The following is an 18,724-nucleotide window of genomic DNA, read 5'->3' as shown; positions in this document are numbered from 1 at the left end:
GAAATGTTGGGTCTTGGACCATGCTGAGGACTTCTGAGGGCTGTGGTGACAGAAATATCCTGGAATAACAATAAAGAGCATACTGAAAACCGGCAAAGTCAAATTTTGCCTGTACGTTTGAAAATGGTGACATCTGGGGCCTTCCTTATGCGTTACAGGGGTTGTGTGTGTTGTCTGCAGCTTCTGCCTGCAAAAGATCCCTCTGTCCCGCTGGGAGTCCTGCTCTGTCGCCTGACAATTTCCCATCTTTCTGCTTGTAAATATGAATGGTAAGACATAGCATTTACTGTTCCACATGCAATAAATATATCCAATTAGAACAATGCAGAGTAAGGGACTTAAAATCCCTGCATATTACCCTTATAAGGTATTTATAGTCTTCTGGTACTTCAAAAGGGAAACAATAACACATTTCATGAACAACATTTGACAGTTAGCAAAATGTAAATGTCAGAAGAGCCTAATTCCATAATTACATCCCTTAGTGACTATTGTAATTCATTTCTTATTGGCCTTCCAAACTGTGCCCTAGACATTTTGGATGGTTCGAAGTGCTCCACAGGGATTTTTAATAGCGACAAGCTTATGGAGATAGGTTTTCTGGATGCCCAGTTCGGTGTATGAAGATTGTAGAAGTCACGGTGAAAAAAAGAAACCAAAAGACAAAACTGGGGGGTGAGTTTGCACGTTGTAAAGTCTAAGGGTGTTGGGATCTAGAGCTTTGGTTTGAGCCTTGTCCTTCCTCCCAACACTTGGCATACAGAGGAAGGCTGGAATTTCTCTCCTTCCTCTCATCTGGAAATGTTCTGATCTAGAGCTGAGTTCAGCCTTCTTGTAGTGAGTATCCACAGGAACTGCCTTGTGGTATTTCTGACACTTAATTGGCACAAAGATAAAATAAAGCTATTACAGACATTTTATCCAAACTGAAATAATTTGTGGGAATTTGTTGTAGTTGTATTTTTTCAGTGTGGAAAGCGTGCAAAGTTGATTGCTTTCAAAAAGGCAGAAAATTAGATTTTATGACTTCGGTGGTGGTCTCATTTGGCTGTATATGGCCTCCTGTTGTTTAATCCAAGCACCCCAGGACGGATTTAAGACAGAGGGACACTGCTACCTGTGTCCTGTGTTACGGTGTGGGGGATCTCACTGTGTCCGTATTCCCAATTGCCATTTGCCTCCATTGTGTATGGGGGTGGGTATCTGTCTATAGAGCTGTTGTAGCAAAAATTACTATGTACACACTTCAGATTTTGTGTAGTTTTAATGTTTGGTGTGCTTAAAACAGAATTTGGGATGAATTTTACTAAAAAAGTTAAAATTCAGCTTTTGGTTATAAAAACGTTTGTTGTTGTGTATCCTGTTATATAGTGGAGCTGCACTGCATCCCTCCAGTAAGGTGGTGTCCCACGGCAGAAAGCTCAAAGTGTAGAGTTATACTGGGGGGGGGGGGGGTGTGTGTGCCTATAATCCTGACCCATTTGTGATTTAGATAAATAAAGTAGGATATGAAAGCCACATGACAGACTTGCTGACTACAGTGGAGCTATATTCCTTTTCTCCAGCTGCAATTTTGCCTTATAGAAGAGCACCCAAAATACAGAATTGCCTGGGGCGGGTGAGTTGCTTGCAAGTACTGATATTTTTAAGCCAGGTTAATGCATTACACACTAGAAGAAAATTTCAGGCCCATTTTCAGCACACGCAGAATTATAATGGCCGAATTTCCAACTGCTTGGGAAAGGATTTAGCTAGAGAAATGCTGACATAATGATAGCGCAGGCAGCTGGGATGCACTGAAACCTCCCTGGAGAACGGTGGGGGACCTGCAGCGGGTGCCATAACAGAAAGTTACGTCCCCCTTTGAAATCCGCTGTTCCTTCCTCTTGGAGATGACTGGGAAGCATTACGCCCCAGGTGTGCCGGTGATTTTCCTTCCTATTCAGTGCATTTTAGCTGCTAGGCTGCTCTGCAATTTTCCATTTGCCCCGGTAATAGCAATACTACGGACAATATTTCTGAATTCCTCTACTAACCTGTAGGCTGTTCGCCCTCTCCTGTTGCTGAGGTCAGAGCCAGGGAGACAGATGACCTTCACTGTCAGTGTAATGGGAGAGGGAAACTACAGGAAGGTTTACTTTCAAAGTTACCTGGAGTTTGCTGGATGATAATAATAGATCTCAATTGGCAATAAAATCAGTAGATGATGTTCTGCCCTCAGGAACACGTTTGTGTTTACAGGGAAGTCGGCAGGAGCTGTGTTCAATCTGGTAGTGCAGGGGGACAAGTAAATGCCTTTTTTTCTGCTTAGTTTATGTAACGAGTGTCCCAGTGGAAGGAGAAGAGGACAGGCAGTGGTTGCCACTGGGTGCTCTTATTTGTCAACGGTCACGAAACACAGATAGCTGCTTTTATCCTTGTCTTTCAGTTAAATAATAAATTTCAGATACTGATAGATCTTTGCTTAATAACTGTTCATAAAAGTTGTCTTGCTAAAGCAGATAATTGTACTCATAACCTTTCTGGTTTATGCACTGTGTGCTCAGCATGCAGGCAGCCATGTGTCACAGAGCCTAAGGGCTGGAACAGCATCTCCCGTTGTGCTACCCAGCACCTGGTGGTAATCATGGAATTACAGCAGTGCCTAATGTGTCCCTAAATTGTAGCATTCCTCTAGAAAAAGCAGCATTTAATGGACTCTACCCATCTCCACTGTTAATACTTCTTAATCCTTTGTGGTACCCATCCTAATTCTGCATCTTTGTACTCCCAGCAAAGCAAGCAGCAATATTCCTGCTGACTTTAAAGGGAGTGTTGTGAAATAGGTGAGGCAGAGCACTAATTAATTTGAGTGTCTTGACATTTAAAGCAAATGAGAAGTCTGGGTATCTGAAAATATTGCATATGGCTCGTAGACCCTGCTCTACATAGCTCTGAGTAATTTTTTTTTCTCTTCAGATAGTCAAAATATGGATCTGAATCCAATTTTTTTGATCATGTCCTTGCTTTTAAAAAGGCTGAGTTGCTTTGTAGAAGGTTTTATAGCCTTCTGGGATCCTTAATTAGCCAAATGCTCTCCTGTGAATGATAGAGGAATTTGGAAGTATTTTGAAGTGTAAAGCACGTGAGAGTGTAACCTGTACAAGCATAAGGCTTAGTGCTGAGCAGTGCTGAGAGTGAAGTAGCGAGGAAGTTCAGTTTTGATTAGAAGTAGAAAACATGCTGTGCACAGAAGTTGTAAAGGGTGGGGGAGAACTGAAGGAATAAGTAGCAGAAAACAAGCCAGCATCCATGCGTCAAAGCTATGAAAGGCTCTACTGTGTGCATTTAAGCAAAGGGTGAGGACAGCACTGCCTGACAGCTTCTCTGAAAGGCAGACCCTGTGTGACACCCACTGCCAGGACAGAAGAGCCACGCAGGGAGAGGGAAAAGCCGATGTAGCTGAGCCGTGCACTCTGCTGGGCGGTGTCTGCATGCAGACCGTTTAATCAAAGTTTGCTTTTGGAGGTTTCAGTTAGGAGGAGAAGACTAAAACTAAACATTCAGCCTGCTTTACATGACAATGAGCAGGGAGGAAACAGCTCTGGGCATTAAAATGTGCAAATGGGAGCTTTAGGGTTCCCTTTGGGAAGGTGCCAGGGCAGAACTTACAAATACTCTCCCTTGCCTGAGCCTAAACGTGGGACCATTGTAACACAATATGCCAAGCACCTACTAAGTGTAACTCCAGAAATCCCGGGGGGGAGGGAACGACACCCAAAATCGAGCCAAAAATTACCTGCAAGTTCTTTATTGTTTTTAGAGTCTCTTTGAGGTCTGCCTTTTAAATTTTATTTTATTCTTATCTTAGAGCTCGAGTACTGCACATACTCATTGTGTTGCTACGGCTGCTTTATATCCTAGGTTAAGTGTCTGTTGTGGGACCTGAACAAATGAAGGAGTGGCAATTTTATGGGATTGTCTGAAGCTTGTTTATATATGCAGCTGTAACTCAAAGGAAAACGTTTCCTCTCTTTTTCTGTGGGAAGACTGAAAATAGACTGGCATGGTCTTTATGGCCAGGACAGGTAGTTAATGATACTGTTTCTGAATTGTAAAGCTCATCACTCTGGAGCCCTCCTTTGCTAACCTGCAGGTACACTCTATCTGTCAACAGCCTTCAGGTGCCTTCAGCACAGGCGTTGTTACAATGCATTGTGATTGTACACCTCCAGCTAAGGAATAATCTCTGATCTTACAATATTGATAGAGGTTGTTCCTTAGTCTTCGAAAAGTCTGGCATAGCTTCGCAAACTGGTTCTGCATTGGGAAGAATATCCATCAGCTCAGACATCTCTGCTGGGAACCAGGAGGATTTCGCAGGATAATAAGTTTTGGCAAAAGTAGTAGTAGAGAAGGGTGACCGCAGGATGAGAAGCTTAACTGTTTGTGGTACAGAAAGGTAAACTCATGTGTTTCTCGTAAGCAAACCGATGTCTGTGGTAGGAGACATTTCAGGTTGTCTCCTTTAGCTGCTACTGTATATGCTGGCCGCTAGAACATTAAGCCATTAGAGATGAAGAGCTGGGCTGAGTGGGTTTTGTCCAATTCTTTACTGTGCCACTTGAAACCAATGTGTTGTTTTGGAACACAGGATTTCTTGCTTGTATGCTTTGTTCATTTCTGAATATGAAATCACTTTTGTATTTGAAAGATATAAAACATTGTGTCATGTGAACTTCTCAACTTTTGCTTTCATTTTCAGTTGGCTCGTGAACGTGACATACTGGTTATATACAGTTTGTGAATTCGTAGAGTCCTTTTCTATTCTTATTTTTCTCTTTACATGTGCTCTCTCTCAGCCCCCTTTAAAATTTTATTAAACTGGTATGAGTATCTGGGAGACAGATAGATAACTATAAAATAAATCCCTCTTGTCCTTTTTCCCCTTTTCCAAAGAAGTTTGTAACATTATGGAAGTAGATTTATGGTTAAAGAAAGTTGCTGTTTGATGACTGTCCAGTGAAACTTATATTTTAGTGTTGTCAGTACGAGTGGGATTTTTGTGATCTTTTCAAGCTCTGCTTTATAGGGTTTGCATGGCAAATCCAGAGAATCAGGGGCTGGTTTTCACTGATGAGCTTTTCAAAGCACAGGCTACAAGAAGAGGGTGGGTCATAATGCTTGCTGAATCTTCGTGAAGCAGTTAAGACCTGAGACAGTTAAAGCCAAAAAATTACCTCCAAAGCTCCCGGGACTTGTATGAAGGATTTTCTTGTGCTGTTCGTGTAAATCAAAAGCATTTCAGGAGGTGAGGAATATTGGTGTAAAGGAACAAAAGAACCTTGTAAAAGTAAAGGCTCCTCAAAAGACATTCACAGGCTATAAAGATGAGTGCAGTAAAAATATGGAGAGGTTCAGTCATACTGTAACGAACTGTCTCATTACTGAATATTGTGCTCCCTCAAATTCAGGATTTAATCAATAAGTCTGACCAACTTCAGAGGACATCAGGAAAAAATACAAGGCATGGTCAGAGGTGCTATACTTAGGCTGTGTGCGAGCTTTGGCTGGAGAGTAGAGGGTCACACTGGCATCTTTATGGCTGTTTTGATCTACTGACGGTTTTGCAGAAGGTGATGACATGGATGCTAAGGGGGAATACACTCGGGCAGATGTGTTACAGCCCTGGAAACCCAGCAGCGGCCACTGGGCAGCTGCCATCCCAAAGAATAAAATAATATCCTTATAGGCAAGTATTGTTACTTGTAGACCTCATCGAGATGGTGAAACGGCAAGGTAAAACAGCGTGTTGTAGCCTGCAGGTGGTCCCCAGCATGGGGCTGTATTGCATTAGTGAGCTGAGCACGGCCTAATGTGGCCATTGACTTTGGTGTCAAGGATCAGGTTTGCTGCTTCTTGGTATTGCCGTGCAAATCCTTCTTTGTTTTAACCATCTGATAAAACAATAACTGTGTCTGATGCAGAAACATAAGAAAATAGTATGAGACTCTTGGGAGGTCCAGCATCACAGCTTTAGTGTAGCACATCTGTTCTTCCAAAGCTCTGTGAAAATGTTCCCTTGCCCTTTAGGATTTTCTTTGTCCTAGAACAACATTTGCAAGTATGTATTTAAAATATAACTTGGGATTAATAGTAATTGGACAAGGGTTTTATATTTAGCTAACTACTTTCACTGCTGGTATAATAAAAAATTGAAAAGCCATTGAAGTGAAGATATGAAATTGGCTATGTGTGCGTTTCAGTTTTGTTTTGTTCCTTTCCAAATTCATATATCTAATAAATGGATCTTCTGCATGAGCAACTTAGCATTTGCTTCCTAAGACAATGAACAATAACTAAATTCATATCTGGTCTTTGTCAGACATTATTACAAATTATGAGAGCCAGACAGAAGTTTATTACCTTAGTAGTGTTCTCTTTCACAAATTAGGTTCTTGGAACATCCAGCTAGCTCAGTATCGTAGATCCATTCATCACCATTAGACTGCTGTGCTGGCAAAGTTAAGTCCCGCTAACTTAATTGACTCCCGTTGTATGCTGGGGGTCTTGGGCGAGGACAGACCCAGGCCAGTCGAGAACACCACTGCATGTGCCCGTCACAGGAGGCACGAACAAGGGCGTTCGTCTTTGCTCTCTCAAGAATTTGCTGCTCTCACTCCCCAGATGAGATACGGGCAGTAGCAGGGTACTTTTTTCATCAGGGAGAGGAAATAGTAAGGATTAATTCAGGTTCTAGCTGAGGCTGAAGGACCTGTCATCCCAAGTCCAACCAAACGGACTCCTACCTGGGGTATTTCTGCCAAGTGCTTGCCTTTATATAGGATGAATTGGAGTGTACAGATCAAGCTTAGTCTGGCACTTCACTTGAAGACATGTTTATCCTTACACGTATGATTATGCTCACTGACTTTCATCCTTCCTCACTCAGCTGCGTGTTGCCATGTAAGCTTGGGAAGTCACATAATCTGTTTTTTGCTTCAGTCTCCTCAGTTGCAGGAAGAGAATGCCTCTTAAGAATTTATTGTCATTATTGTTATTAAAAGGAAATTGAATTTACACATCTTTTGGGTGCTTTGCTGTGTCACAGCCAGACTGCTGACCCCCTGGAGGCGCTGAGTCTGTGATAGCCGGGGCTAAATCTGTCTTGATTCTTTATCAGCACCGTATTTTATGTGCCCCTTTGTGATACATAGACGAAGCTTTGATGTGCATATCATCTGAAAGTCTGCTTTTTGTGCCAAGTGTTTTTATTGCAAAGCTTGTGCACTGAAACGCCTTTTAGAAGTTGGCGCTTGGAAAAGTCTTTCTTTAAGTTATTGTCTGCAAAATCAGTGTTTACGGAAGAAGCACAGGGATTAGACAGATTTATTTTCTTCTCGTTGTGAAGACGAGCTAAAGGCTGCCATCTGAGAAGTCCCTTCAGGCTTGGAGGACACTCCAGAGATTACATTTTCCTTTTCTGCTCCTATTCTTGCCTTTTTGTGTCAGCGGAAAGTCCATACCCTATTGCTTAGTCCAAACTCCATGAGTGGCTTTGGGCCAAAGAGATTCAGGGCTGGACCATTCATTCCAGCTGTGCAGTACCTAGCGCGTGCTCAGTCTCCTTCAGGGGAGGGGTTCAGCTCTCACTCCATGGCAGTGTGCTCAGTTTGTACTCTTTTATGATCAAAACTGGTCGTCTTGGCCAGTGCCTGGAAATACCTCCCAGTACTGAAACCTTCATAACCACAAGAGGTTTCTGGTGGGTTTTGCTTTTCATGTATTCATATGTGACACTTCTTTTTTGAAAGCTGAATTGAAATGGTAGGTAGTTCCAAGACGGCTTGCTGTTCTAGCAGGGGCTCAGTATTTTGATAATTGTTGAGCTCTCTTCCTTTTCTAGTTCAAACTAGATGATTTTTCCATGTGTGGTAATAGATGTTTATATAGCAGATTTTTTGGTTTAACAAAAAAGTTGCCCACACCAACTACTACCACATTTAAGCCAAATTACTATGATCTGTCATACCTTGTTTATTCTGCTGTCCTCTCCCCTGGACATGCAACTGGAGTGCTCGTCGGCTGGGTGTGGGGAAGGTAGGAAAGGACTGTCACATTCAAAGTACAGTGTTTCCTCTTTCGCCTTTTGTTCCGACACAAGAGTTTCTAAAGCTGTTTCTCTTGTGAGCGCAATTTTTCCTCCTTTCCTCAAACATCCTTTTTTGTATCATATGGCCTGGGTGAACTGCTCCCCTTTCTGATCAACTGGAGCAAAATCCAAAAACTCTTCCTTTTTATTAATCTGTGGAAAATGGGCCAAAGTAATAGGAAAGAAAAAAGATAATGACAAGTATCTGCCCAGTGGAGGCAGAGGAGATCGCAGCAGTAACACTGCCATTTGCAGCAGCCTGTCACTAATGGAGCAAACGGCAGCAGTGATAAATGCACAAGGTGTGTCGCAAAATTGTACCAGGTTGGTTTCAGCTGCCTCTGACAGCAACCTGGAAGTTCTGTCTCTTCATTTACACTTTAGCAACACCCGCAACGTCAGTGAAATGTGTTTATTCTGCTCCAAGTGCTCAGGAACCAGCCGGGAGGAAAGGCTGTGGGTGAATACACTGAGGGTGCTGGGGGAGTGGTGGGCTTTCCGGGGGCGTGAGCTCTGCCACCACCCCTGCTCTGGCTGTGCTGTGTCCATGAGTAATTTGTAGGGAGTTTCAAGTTGTTGGTAACTGTAGCTCTGAAACTCACCAAGCTGTCTCCTCTTGGCTGCTTCACATTAAACTGAAAATTTTTGCAGTGTTTAGGGGAAGGCTTGTTGTGTTTCCCCCATCTGCTCATCCCCTGCATCTCTCGGTAGACTGATGCCTTGCCGTCTGAATACTAAGTTCCAGAAAACAACACAGGAAACTTGGTGGTGCAAATACGATTTACTGATTCATTTTTTTTCCATTTCACTGACATTTGAGGTTGTTGACTTTTCCCCAAAACTCTCTGTACACAGTCCCATGGAAACACACTTGTCTCTAAGGGGGGAAGGAAAATGAAAGGTTCACAGCTGTTTAACAGGTATCCATGCACCATTCATGGGTGCCAGGGAAAACTCCGTGCCAGGAAGGGTGGTTTTGAGGTTTGGATGGGCTGGGGTTTTTTATGTCTACATACAGGGGACTACTCTCCATCCTTGCCTGAAAGTTACAAAACTAGAGAGGTCTGGGATCAGAATCTGCAGCTGTAGAGAACTGTGTTTCACTTCTGCTCCTTAAATGTGTATTTGGACTGTGGGGAGTTTACGATGGAGAAGAGCAGCTCCAGCCCACCTGCGCTGAGTGCATTTCAACAAAACAGCAGAGAAGCTTTGCAGCACAAACATCGGCAATTAGAGAAACACTTGTGACCCGTGATCCCTGATCCCTGCAAATCTCACTAAAACAAACAGGAATTGTAAGGAAACTGCAATGAAGAACATTGGACGAAGTGCTGTAGTATGCACATCTAGAGGAACATTAAGGAACACAGCAGCCTCCTAGGCGTAGCGGAGGAGCACATCTGTCCCACTTCAGCATTTCTTGCAGCAATGAGATTAAATTAATGTCAGAACCACTCACATGTTTTACAATTCATTGTTTTCACTTGATGTATTGCAGTAAATAATGGTCACTGTGCTATGGTACTTTGGGCTTGCCAACCTTGTTGTTAAGGTATTGCTGTAATTTTCCATGTTAGGTTCAGCTGCTGTGATTTGTTCAGTGATCTTTGTAAACACATAGGGCCCGATTTCCTAACGTGCTGCTGAGCAATCGCAGCGGCGGTTGGAGTACAGGGGACTTGCAGGTAGACAGCAGCACAGCTAAAACTATAGTTCATGAAGTTATTTTATTATGAATCCATGATGGATTTTGCAGTTTGGTGAGTAACTTTGGTGTTTGGGGAGCTTTATGTGACCCACAAAATGTATAATTGCTTATTCAAATGTGATAGCAGTGAATAGACAGGAATAGAAGCGCAGAGGGTGCCTGTGCCACGTCTGTCTCCCGCATCCCAGTATCGGTAGTGTGGAAATTCTCGCTGCGGAGCTGTCGGTTGATACCTCCCATCTGAAAACAGGCTCACTGTTTAGTTATTCAAGGTGAAAGGCTGCGCAGCTTAAATCCCTGTGAAACTTGTCCTTATGGATATAATATCGTATGGTACATGCTTCCTGGTTTCGGTGGGGCAGCTTTTATAGGAGGCTTTGCAGCTTGCAGGATATTTTTTGTTGTGGCTCTTAACACTGTGCCCCAGGCTCCACTAAATAGACAACCTCATTAAAAGAGAAATAGCGATAGTAAAGCAGTGACTTTCTCATGCCATCTAACTCACATATTTGACATGATTGCTGGACCCTCCAAGTACTTAATTGATTGACTTAATTGATTTAGTGGCACTGGAGGCTACAGCATGGAAATAAAGGGGCAAGATGAGGATAAGGGGTGAAAAAATTTATGATAGGTGCCAAGCAGCCTGAGGGAAATTAGAAATGCTACAGATCTCAGAGGCAGCTAAATCAATTCAGCGTGATGTACAGGGAGGAACCTGGGGGAAGAGGAGAAGCAGGGGATAGACTGGAGAAAAAGAGAGAAAATAATGGCTAGTGGGAGAGACCAAAGTAAAACTAAGGGGAAGAGGGTAGACAGCAGCCTTGGTGCAAGTGGGTGTTTTGGACGTCTTTAAGTTTCACACCAGGAAAAAACCTTCTAGTGTATGAAAAATATGTAATACTGACATCATGTTTAGGCTAGAAAGGACTCATGCCACATGAGATTGTCTTAGTTACCTGGTTTGAGACTTCGTCTGTGCTTTCATTTAAAATCCTTAACGTTTACAACAGTGACTAAAGCCACAGGAGACCTAAAATAATTTGGAGGCTGTGTACAGTGGGGTTTTTTAACAACTGAAGCTTAAATGTTAAATTACATTCTAATCTGTGCAATATTTAATTGACTGTATTGAACCATAATACAAATTAAGTCTTCTCTATATTTGTTCTGTTGTACTGCAGCCCCCAAAAACAATTTGATACCTCACTTATGAATTGGTAAATGGCTCGTAGCAGCACTCAGCAAAGATACAGTAAAAGCATCAGATGGCATGTGGTGGAATCCATCAGCATGGGCATACGGGGGTGTCATAAACAGCCCTGAGATATGAAATAGTTATTTTATGTGCTTATGACCCACTAGAGGTAGGATTAAGTCATGGTAAAACCTTGACAATATTTTTTTTAAGAAAAAAAGGTGGAGGAGAAAGAGAGACAGATCAGCTTGTGGATATTGACTGCTGAGCACTGACCAGCAGTTCTGCTGTAAGCAATTTTGTGTGGCTCTTGTTTTGTTTCAAGACTGTTTGTATCAAGTATCAGGGGGGTGGCTACATGTGAGCTGTTACAAACCGAGGGATAATGATGACATTTCTATTGGGTGGTCTCATTTTACTGGACAGATTAATCTATGTGAATGCATCAGACACAGATCTAATCAAAACTCACAAAGAGCGTGTATTTGTAGATAGCTTCAGTGGTAAGTCTGTTGGGTGGCTGGATGAGTTGGTGTTTTTTGTCGTGCTGTCCCTTCTGCTGTCCTTCACTCTAGTGCGTGTCTTGCTGTGCTGTGAAGGGCTGTGCGGGCTGCGTCCTTAAAACAAAGATTTACAGAAAGGATGCAGTTCTGATCTTGCATTTATGGTTGTAAATCTCTCCTAACTGCAACAGGAGTCTCATTTCTGGTTTGCAAGAGCAAAGAATCAGGGACTCTAAATAATATTTAGAATAAAGTATTGGAATATGTAGAAAGGGTACATTAGATTAATGGAGGGCTGTGAAAGCACAGGTTTGGAGGAATCATTGTATCTACATTTGAGTACAGCTGTATGTGTACAACATTGCATTCCATGTGTATGTTCCAACCCAGGATGCCTCAAACAAATGAAAAACTCGCTAAAAACTCCATACAGTAAAATATGTGAAAGGATAATGTTGCAGTCACCTTTACTTAACTTGTACTTCTATTGATACAATATGTAAAATACCATAAGCATTAAAAATGTAATGATTTTCAAATGGTTAATGAGGGTTCCCAAATAAATTGGAGTGCCTCCATCTGCTCTCTTACATTGTGGGTGATACTTTTCCACGGTAGAATGATCTTCAAATTTAATTCCACGAGGAAGGTATCTGATCACAGTTTAATTTCGGTGCAAAACACTGGCTCGCAATCAATAAAGCAATGTCAAAGAACTTTGATTTAATAGGGGCCACATACAACGTTCCCTGTCATATGCAGAATAGAGAGATGGGAACATTTCATTTCATTGTAACAGATAGCATGCAACTTGGTTTTCTGAAAAACCTAATAAATCAATATCTCTGTATTATCTAAGGAAGTTCCCATCATTAATTTTAAACGCTTAACACGTTAGGAGAGTCTGAAGTGCACCTTCAGTTTAGCCACGTTCAGCCTGAAGTCAATGACAACACTTCCATTTCCCTACAAGCAAGCAATCTTGATCTTGGGAAGTTAGGAGCCATTTACAGCAAAATGAAAATGAACCGTGTCCAGTCTTTTGGTTTATATGTAGTCATCTGTCTCTTGCATGCTGCCTCTCCTTTTAAATTTCAGTACGTGTTCTACATAAGTCTCATTACTTGTCACTTGCGAGCTCTCAGCCTTTTTGCTTCTACACACACGCATCCTCCCCGATTTTGAATTTTAAAATGTTGTGTTGTGTTTTCTTTTTTTAAACTCTAAAAATAACTGGTTGTTTAGAGATTGCCTGGATACCATGCTGATTTTCAAAATGTGCTTTTCTCAAAACCAGCAGGAATCTGGACCTCAAAAGAATTCTTTGTGAGGCTTTGCCTGCTCTCAGAAATAGCATTATCCCTAGATGATATAAGAGCAGGTCAGAAGGTAGGAATTCAAACTAACTGATTGTTTTAGATAAAGTTTTCAAGGACATTATCCTAAATAGAAACGCTTAAGTATTACTTTGGTAATAAAATACTACTTAGACCGAATCGAGAAGGATTCTGGCACTCGCAAGACATGCTTATAGGAGTCTCAGATTCACGTCCTGGCTCTGGAGAGAGTTTTACTCATACATTTAAAACAAAATTGGGTCTTTTTATGATTAGAATTAACTAAAGAGGGATTTTAAATAAAATGTGAACTTTTGCATTTAGCATTGATTTCAAGTTGAATACTTAACATTTCCGTTCATTTTTTTGAGGAAAGAAATTTTTGGAGTTCTTTTACTGCTTTAAGTGAAATACCATTTGCTGGCTGATGCTGAGTGTTGCAGAAATAAAGCAAGTCTGGTGCCAATTCTTGGAGAGATCAGTTATATCAGCTCTGGCTCTGCAGCCCCTGCAGATCAGTCTGTCCTCAGAGTCACCCTGTGTGCAGCTGGCTGCTGCCGCTGCTTTTCCATACCTACAAATACTGATTCTGAACCTAGGGTGCTGGGTAGGTAGTAACTAGGTAACGTGATATTTTCTATTGAATTATATCTCACCAAAAGACACTGAGAAAAACCTTCAACTGAAGCGTTTAGTTGAATTATTAAAGCAAGCCAAGTTTGGCTACGTTTTAAAAAGAAAATAGGCTTAAAGAGTTGAGTTATTAAGTGGTTTTTATACCAGGATAAATTTGCTTGTTTAATTCCACAGGTGTATTGAGATCCAGGCAAAACACTGATGAAAGAGAAATCGTACCGCTTTTTAATGGAACATTGTGATGGATATTTCTTACTCTGTTTTTTTAATAGCTACTACAGCACCACCATGCAGTTCATGAAATTTCATACATCGCAAAGGATATCACAGACCATCGAGCGTTCGGATATGTATGTGGAAAGGAGGGAAACCATAGATTTGTGGCAATAAAAACAGCCCAGGCAGTAAGTATCAAATCACTGTCATTTTCTACAGTGTAACTCAACAGAAAAGCTGTGTTCGTAAGAAGCTGTTCAAGGGGCCAGTCTTGTGGTGTTCGTGGTTATGCTAGACGCGTCACAAGTGTCTGCTTAGATGTCCTTCAGCAGCAGATTAACAAAAGCAGCTAGGGAAAAAGGGAACGTATTTCAATATTTCCAACTTTTCCTTATGTATTGGTTTTTAGTTATTTGTATATATTAGTTTTACAATTAGTTATTGTTTTTCTTTCTGACTAAACTAGACTGGATACAGGTAAGTGTGGTTATAAACCTATACTCATTTAAACAGAAACTGATAGATCCCAAATAGCTACTTTGCACATAGTCTACTGTAATTCCATTGTATAAGAAACCACTAATAAATATGTCTTTACATTCATATATGTGCCTTTTATATTCATCATTGTAATTGTAATTAATTTTTAAGTATAATTAGTTCGACAGAAATTAAACTGAACCTGGACGCTAAGGTACAAATTGATTCCCTATGAAGTTCTCTCCTGTTGTGGAGGTGCTGTGACTGCTCTATCAGCAGGATGCCATAAGAGGTGTATATTTTCCCCTATAGAAGCTTGCCTTCCTGTTTTTGCTTCCATAGGCTGAACCTGTAATTCTGGACTTGCGAGACCTGTTTCAGCTCATCTACGAACTGAAACAAAGGGAAGAAATGGAAAAAAAGGCACAAAAGGACAAACAGTGTGAACAAGCGGTATACCAGGTACACGCATAGGCTTAACCTACTGCCAAGAACAGTATGGTTTGAAGTACCCCCCAGAGTTGCTCCAGAGAGGCACTGAGCATCCTCAGCATTTCTTAACAGCAAAGGGTTTGAATGGTGCTAGCTTCAAATGGACAAGTGTGAACCTAACAGCCATCGTGAGCTCAGAAGTAGGATTAAAGAGTGATGAAAGCTATCACCTGGTGTGTGATGAACATGTTTAGCGACTGGAAATGATCTGTTCATTTCCTGCGTAGTGTTTCTTCTAATTCAGAAGGAAAACTTTAATGAAGGTCAGCGTCTCGTAAGTCAGGTTTTTAACAGTGACTAATACTTTAGGGAAGATTCAGTATACTTCTGAATGTGTGTATTTGAACCAAATCAAATAAGGTGCAGATTGTTAAATGTGGATGAAACTTGAATAAAGCTGCTTTGTACAGTAATGTGACTTTATCTGTATACTCAAGAAAGAAAACTATATACTTACCTGCCCATTTTGCTTATTTCTTTGCTGTCCTTTAATTTCTGAATACAGTTCTTTTATCTCTACTGTTTATGTTCTTTGCTTTTACTGCCTGTCCTCTTACTTTGCTGTAGACAATTTTGGAAGAAGATGTAGAAGATCCTGTATACCAGGTAATTTCTGAAGCTGTATGGCCTTGGAGTTTCAGAAATGGCTAGATATATGTTGCCTTCAAACACAGCCAAAACCTTTAACAAGAGGTTTGGAAATTTACTGAGCTAGGTCTTCTGAGAAACTTGTAAGATTTTTACAGAAAGTAGCATATTTAGACATTAAGCTGTAAGTAATAGCACAATATATCTGCGTAGAATAGAACAGAATATTTGTATTGGAGTATGGAAATACTAAATTTGTCATAAATATTTCCTAATATGTGGGTTGTGAGTCCAGATTTTAAGTTTCCAAATGAGATTTGTAATCATTTTTGAATACAAACTGTAACTGAAGAGGGAGTTACTTTGGGAATAAGGAAGGTGACATCTTCTTCTGATAGCAATCAATTGACATTTTGTTTTTTACTTCTGTGGGGCCAGAATTTAATTCAGAGGATGAATATTTGGAAAACAACCACAGTGGCATTGATATTACAACACACTCCTTTGTTGACATTTGGGCTATGATTTAATAATAGATCTGAAATCTGAGTCTTGTTTCATCCAAGCAAAATGTCTGGGAGCCAAGATGATTATCAGAATTATGTCAATATATTCATGTCCAGTACCCTATTGAGCGTGAAGAAGAAAAAAATGTTATTTCATTCATATGTTTTTGTGATGAAACAAAATATATGATAGTTTAGTTGTTTTTTTTTTCATGGAGATTTTGTGTTCTTCCACTTAGGCATGTCAGTGGGAGGCACACTGAAAGAAACTGATTCAACTATTAGTGAATATTGAACAGTGCCTAAGGTGCAGCAAGAAAGATGATAAGAATTAGGATGCCCTAGATTACTATTCACCTTTTATAATGTCAGGAGTTTTACTTTGTGCTCTTCACAATAAAGCAGGCACCTGGAAATGAAAAGTGTTGTGACAGCCTTTTGCCATGTGGCCCGTGGTGCCGGAGCACCAGGCTGTTCTCCCAGTTTGGATTTAGCTTTTTTATTCATAGGTAATAAATACATGTGGAAATAATTGCCATTATGTAAAAGAGGCAAAATTCACGTTGACTTCAGAAAATTAATATTGGGCCACAGGCAGTCTCCCTAGTGAGAAAGAATTAGGAAGTTGCTCTAATGATCATTAGAGGAGATTTAGGTCTGTTCGTTGCCGGTTTATGAAATACAAAACAACCTTACTCTGCGCTTGCCGACAGACCGGTTGTCCTGCTGCCAGCCTGTACTTTGAACTTGTTTCTTTAATGCCTACCTATGTTTTTACGTGGAATTCCAAATCGCCTTTTTCCCTTCTGTTTCATCTTTGACTTTTCCTCTCTGGCGGCTGGTGTAATAGTACATTGTGTTTGAGGCTGGACACGAGCCAATCCGTGAGCCTGAAACGGAAGAAAACATTTATCAGGTATAAAATCGCTAACCTCGGTGTTTTCATTGCAATGATCGCAAGCATTTAGTAAAGCACATTTCATATATAGTTCACTTTTACTAGTTTTCATTCATCACAAAAATGTCTGGCGTTTCGTTTGGGTGGCATGGCGTGAATAATCTGCCCGGTCTCAGTGTGATTTCTCTGTTGTTTGCCATTTCAACTTTCACAAGTTTTATTAACTTCGTCAACTTATAGAGCCTTAAACTTTTGAGTACACCATTTAAGGTGATAAAGACTGGATTCTCTTTTTTTCCTGTTAATTTTTTTAAACTATTGATACTTATTCTAAGAAACAGATACCAAAATCTCATGGAGGGCAGACCATCCAAGCCGTTCTTAGAAAGACATTTTGATGGTACTGCTTTTCTTTCTGGCTAACCCAGGAAATAACTGTGGGAAACTTAAGAGCTCTCAATGGATATCCCCTAGACTGGGGAAGATATTTTCAGAGTGCATATGTTACGTTAGAGCCCAAGCTTGCATTCTTCACACTGACAAAAAATTGCATTGAAAGCAATATAAAATAATCTTTTGTCATTCAGTTTATCCTCAGGGGATCAGTACAGGGTTTATTAAAATATAATGTAATTCATTTTGTATCACACACTAGAGGCAAAAACGAAAGGATAGAGTAGCTGTAAGCCAAAATAGAAAGAAGCTAACTGGGAAAGGAAATGCAAGTTAAACATTAGAAAATAACAGTCTTATAGACCCCGTCACAGGGTCATTAAGATGAGATGAATTTACCCTGTCTCTGTTGATTCCCTGGCACCCCTGCCATGCACACTAGAATATGCATCTTCCTGCATCTCTAGACCAAGACATGCAAAGCTCTTGAGGTGACAGTATGCCTAAGGTTGAAAATTTTCTAACACTAGTTGTCAGTTCCATGCTAGAAACAAAAATCCCATGACGACTCCATTTAGATGAAAAAAATTCTATGGTTGGTTGTTGAACTGCAGGGCTATTAATGACATTTTAGAGAAGTACTGGTGGCAGCAAGCAGAATGGCGTCGTGGCTCCCAGTGTTCAGAGATCTTAGCAAACTTTGGTGGGTAGGGAAGAAGTAGGAACTGTGTTCTGAGGAATGGCCTAAAGAGCAGGAGAGGACTTTTTGGACAGTTTCTTTTTCTTAAAATGGAAATAGAAGATGATAAGCAAATAGTGAGGTCTCGGCTCATCTTGAGGTACTGCTTTACTGTCCTGTAGGTCACCAGAGAGTTGCTCAAGGCTTCATTTGACAGTATCTGGGTGTGATGAAGTGCTTCCTCCCACGGTGGTGCATAGAAAATACCTGTGATGAATATACCGTACTCTCGGTATATGCACTCTAGCATTGCCCTTCTCTGTATTTACTACAGGCAATAACTTGAATACAGCAAATGCTGAGATTAGGGAGCTAGGAGTCTTCTTCTGTTACCTGTTGTAATTGGCAGATGCTGAAATATTGCTGCTGCAGAATTGCCCAGAGCTGTGAGCTTCCTACTTCCCATGGACTTCATGAGCTCTTGGCCTGCTATAAATCTGGATTCCCACTGGGATCTTACATGCAGATCACCAGCAAAATTGTTTCTCTTACAAGATCTTGATGAACTCAGAACCATCTAGGCTACTATTAAAAATGAAGGTAGAAAAGGCCCTCTTTTTTTTTTTTTTCTTTTTTTTCTTTTTTTTTTAATTTGGGCTGGTTTTTGCTTTTTGTTTGGTGGTTGCTTTTATTTTTGAGTTTGATGCAAATTACTCCCAGCTTCTAATTGTTACTACAAAGCCTTCCCCATACTAGGCTTTGGTAAACATGCATCTGCTCAATAACCTCATGCATCCTCGCTTCACCCTCGCTAAATCTTTCTTCTGGTGCTGCTCTGGTTTCTCAGCCAAGAGCTGGTATGCAAAGAATTCACTTCTGCCTTTGTAGGGAAGGTTCCTACCCAGTAGTTAACTGGAGAGGGAGGATATGTGCCAAAAATGACAATTTCTATTTCTTTT

The 18,724-nt window shown here is 40.8% G+C and overlaps 1 protein-coding gene across 8 annotated transcripts in view; it reads left to right on the top strand.

The window, feature by feature from the left end:
• DAB1 (DAB adaptor protein 1) overlaps positions 1-18,724 on the top strand; it is a 168,019-nt gene that overhangs the window by 112,269 nt on the left and 37,026 nt on the right. For 6 of the 8 annotated variants that reach the window (XM_027780429.2, XM_027780430.2, XM_027780428.2 and 3 more), the window contains 2 exons: positions 13,786-13,917; positions 14,552-14,671. In XM_027780429.2, coding sequence (XP_027636230.1) covers positions 13,786-13,917; positions 14,552-14,671 — 252 coding nt within the window. Of the gene's footprint in view, positions 1-13,785; positions 13,918-14,551; positions 14,672-15,268; positions 15,308-16,645; positions 16,712-18,724 lie in introns of all 8 variants that reach the window. The other 2 variants (XM_027780427.2, XM_055815495.1) reach the window with 1 other exon arrangement.

This window comes from Falco peregrinus, chromosome 10, assembly GCF_023634155.1.
Source record: "Falco peregrinus isolate bFalPer1 chromosome 10, bFalPer1.pri, whole genome shotgun sequence".
Taxonomy (NCBI): Eukaryota; Metazoa; Chordata; class Aves; order Falconiformes; family Falconidae; genus Falco; species Falco peregrinus.
The sequence above is the reverse complement of the archived record's forward strand: the minus strand, read 5'-3'. Positions and strand labels throughout refer to the sequence as shown.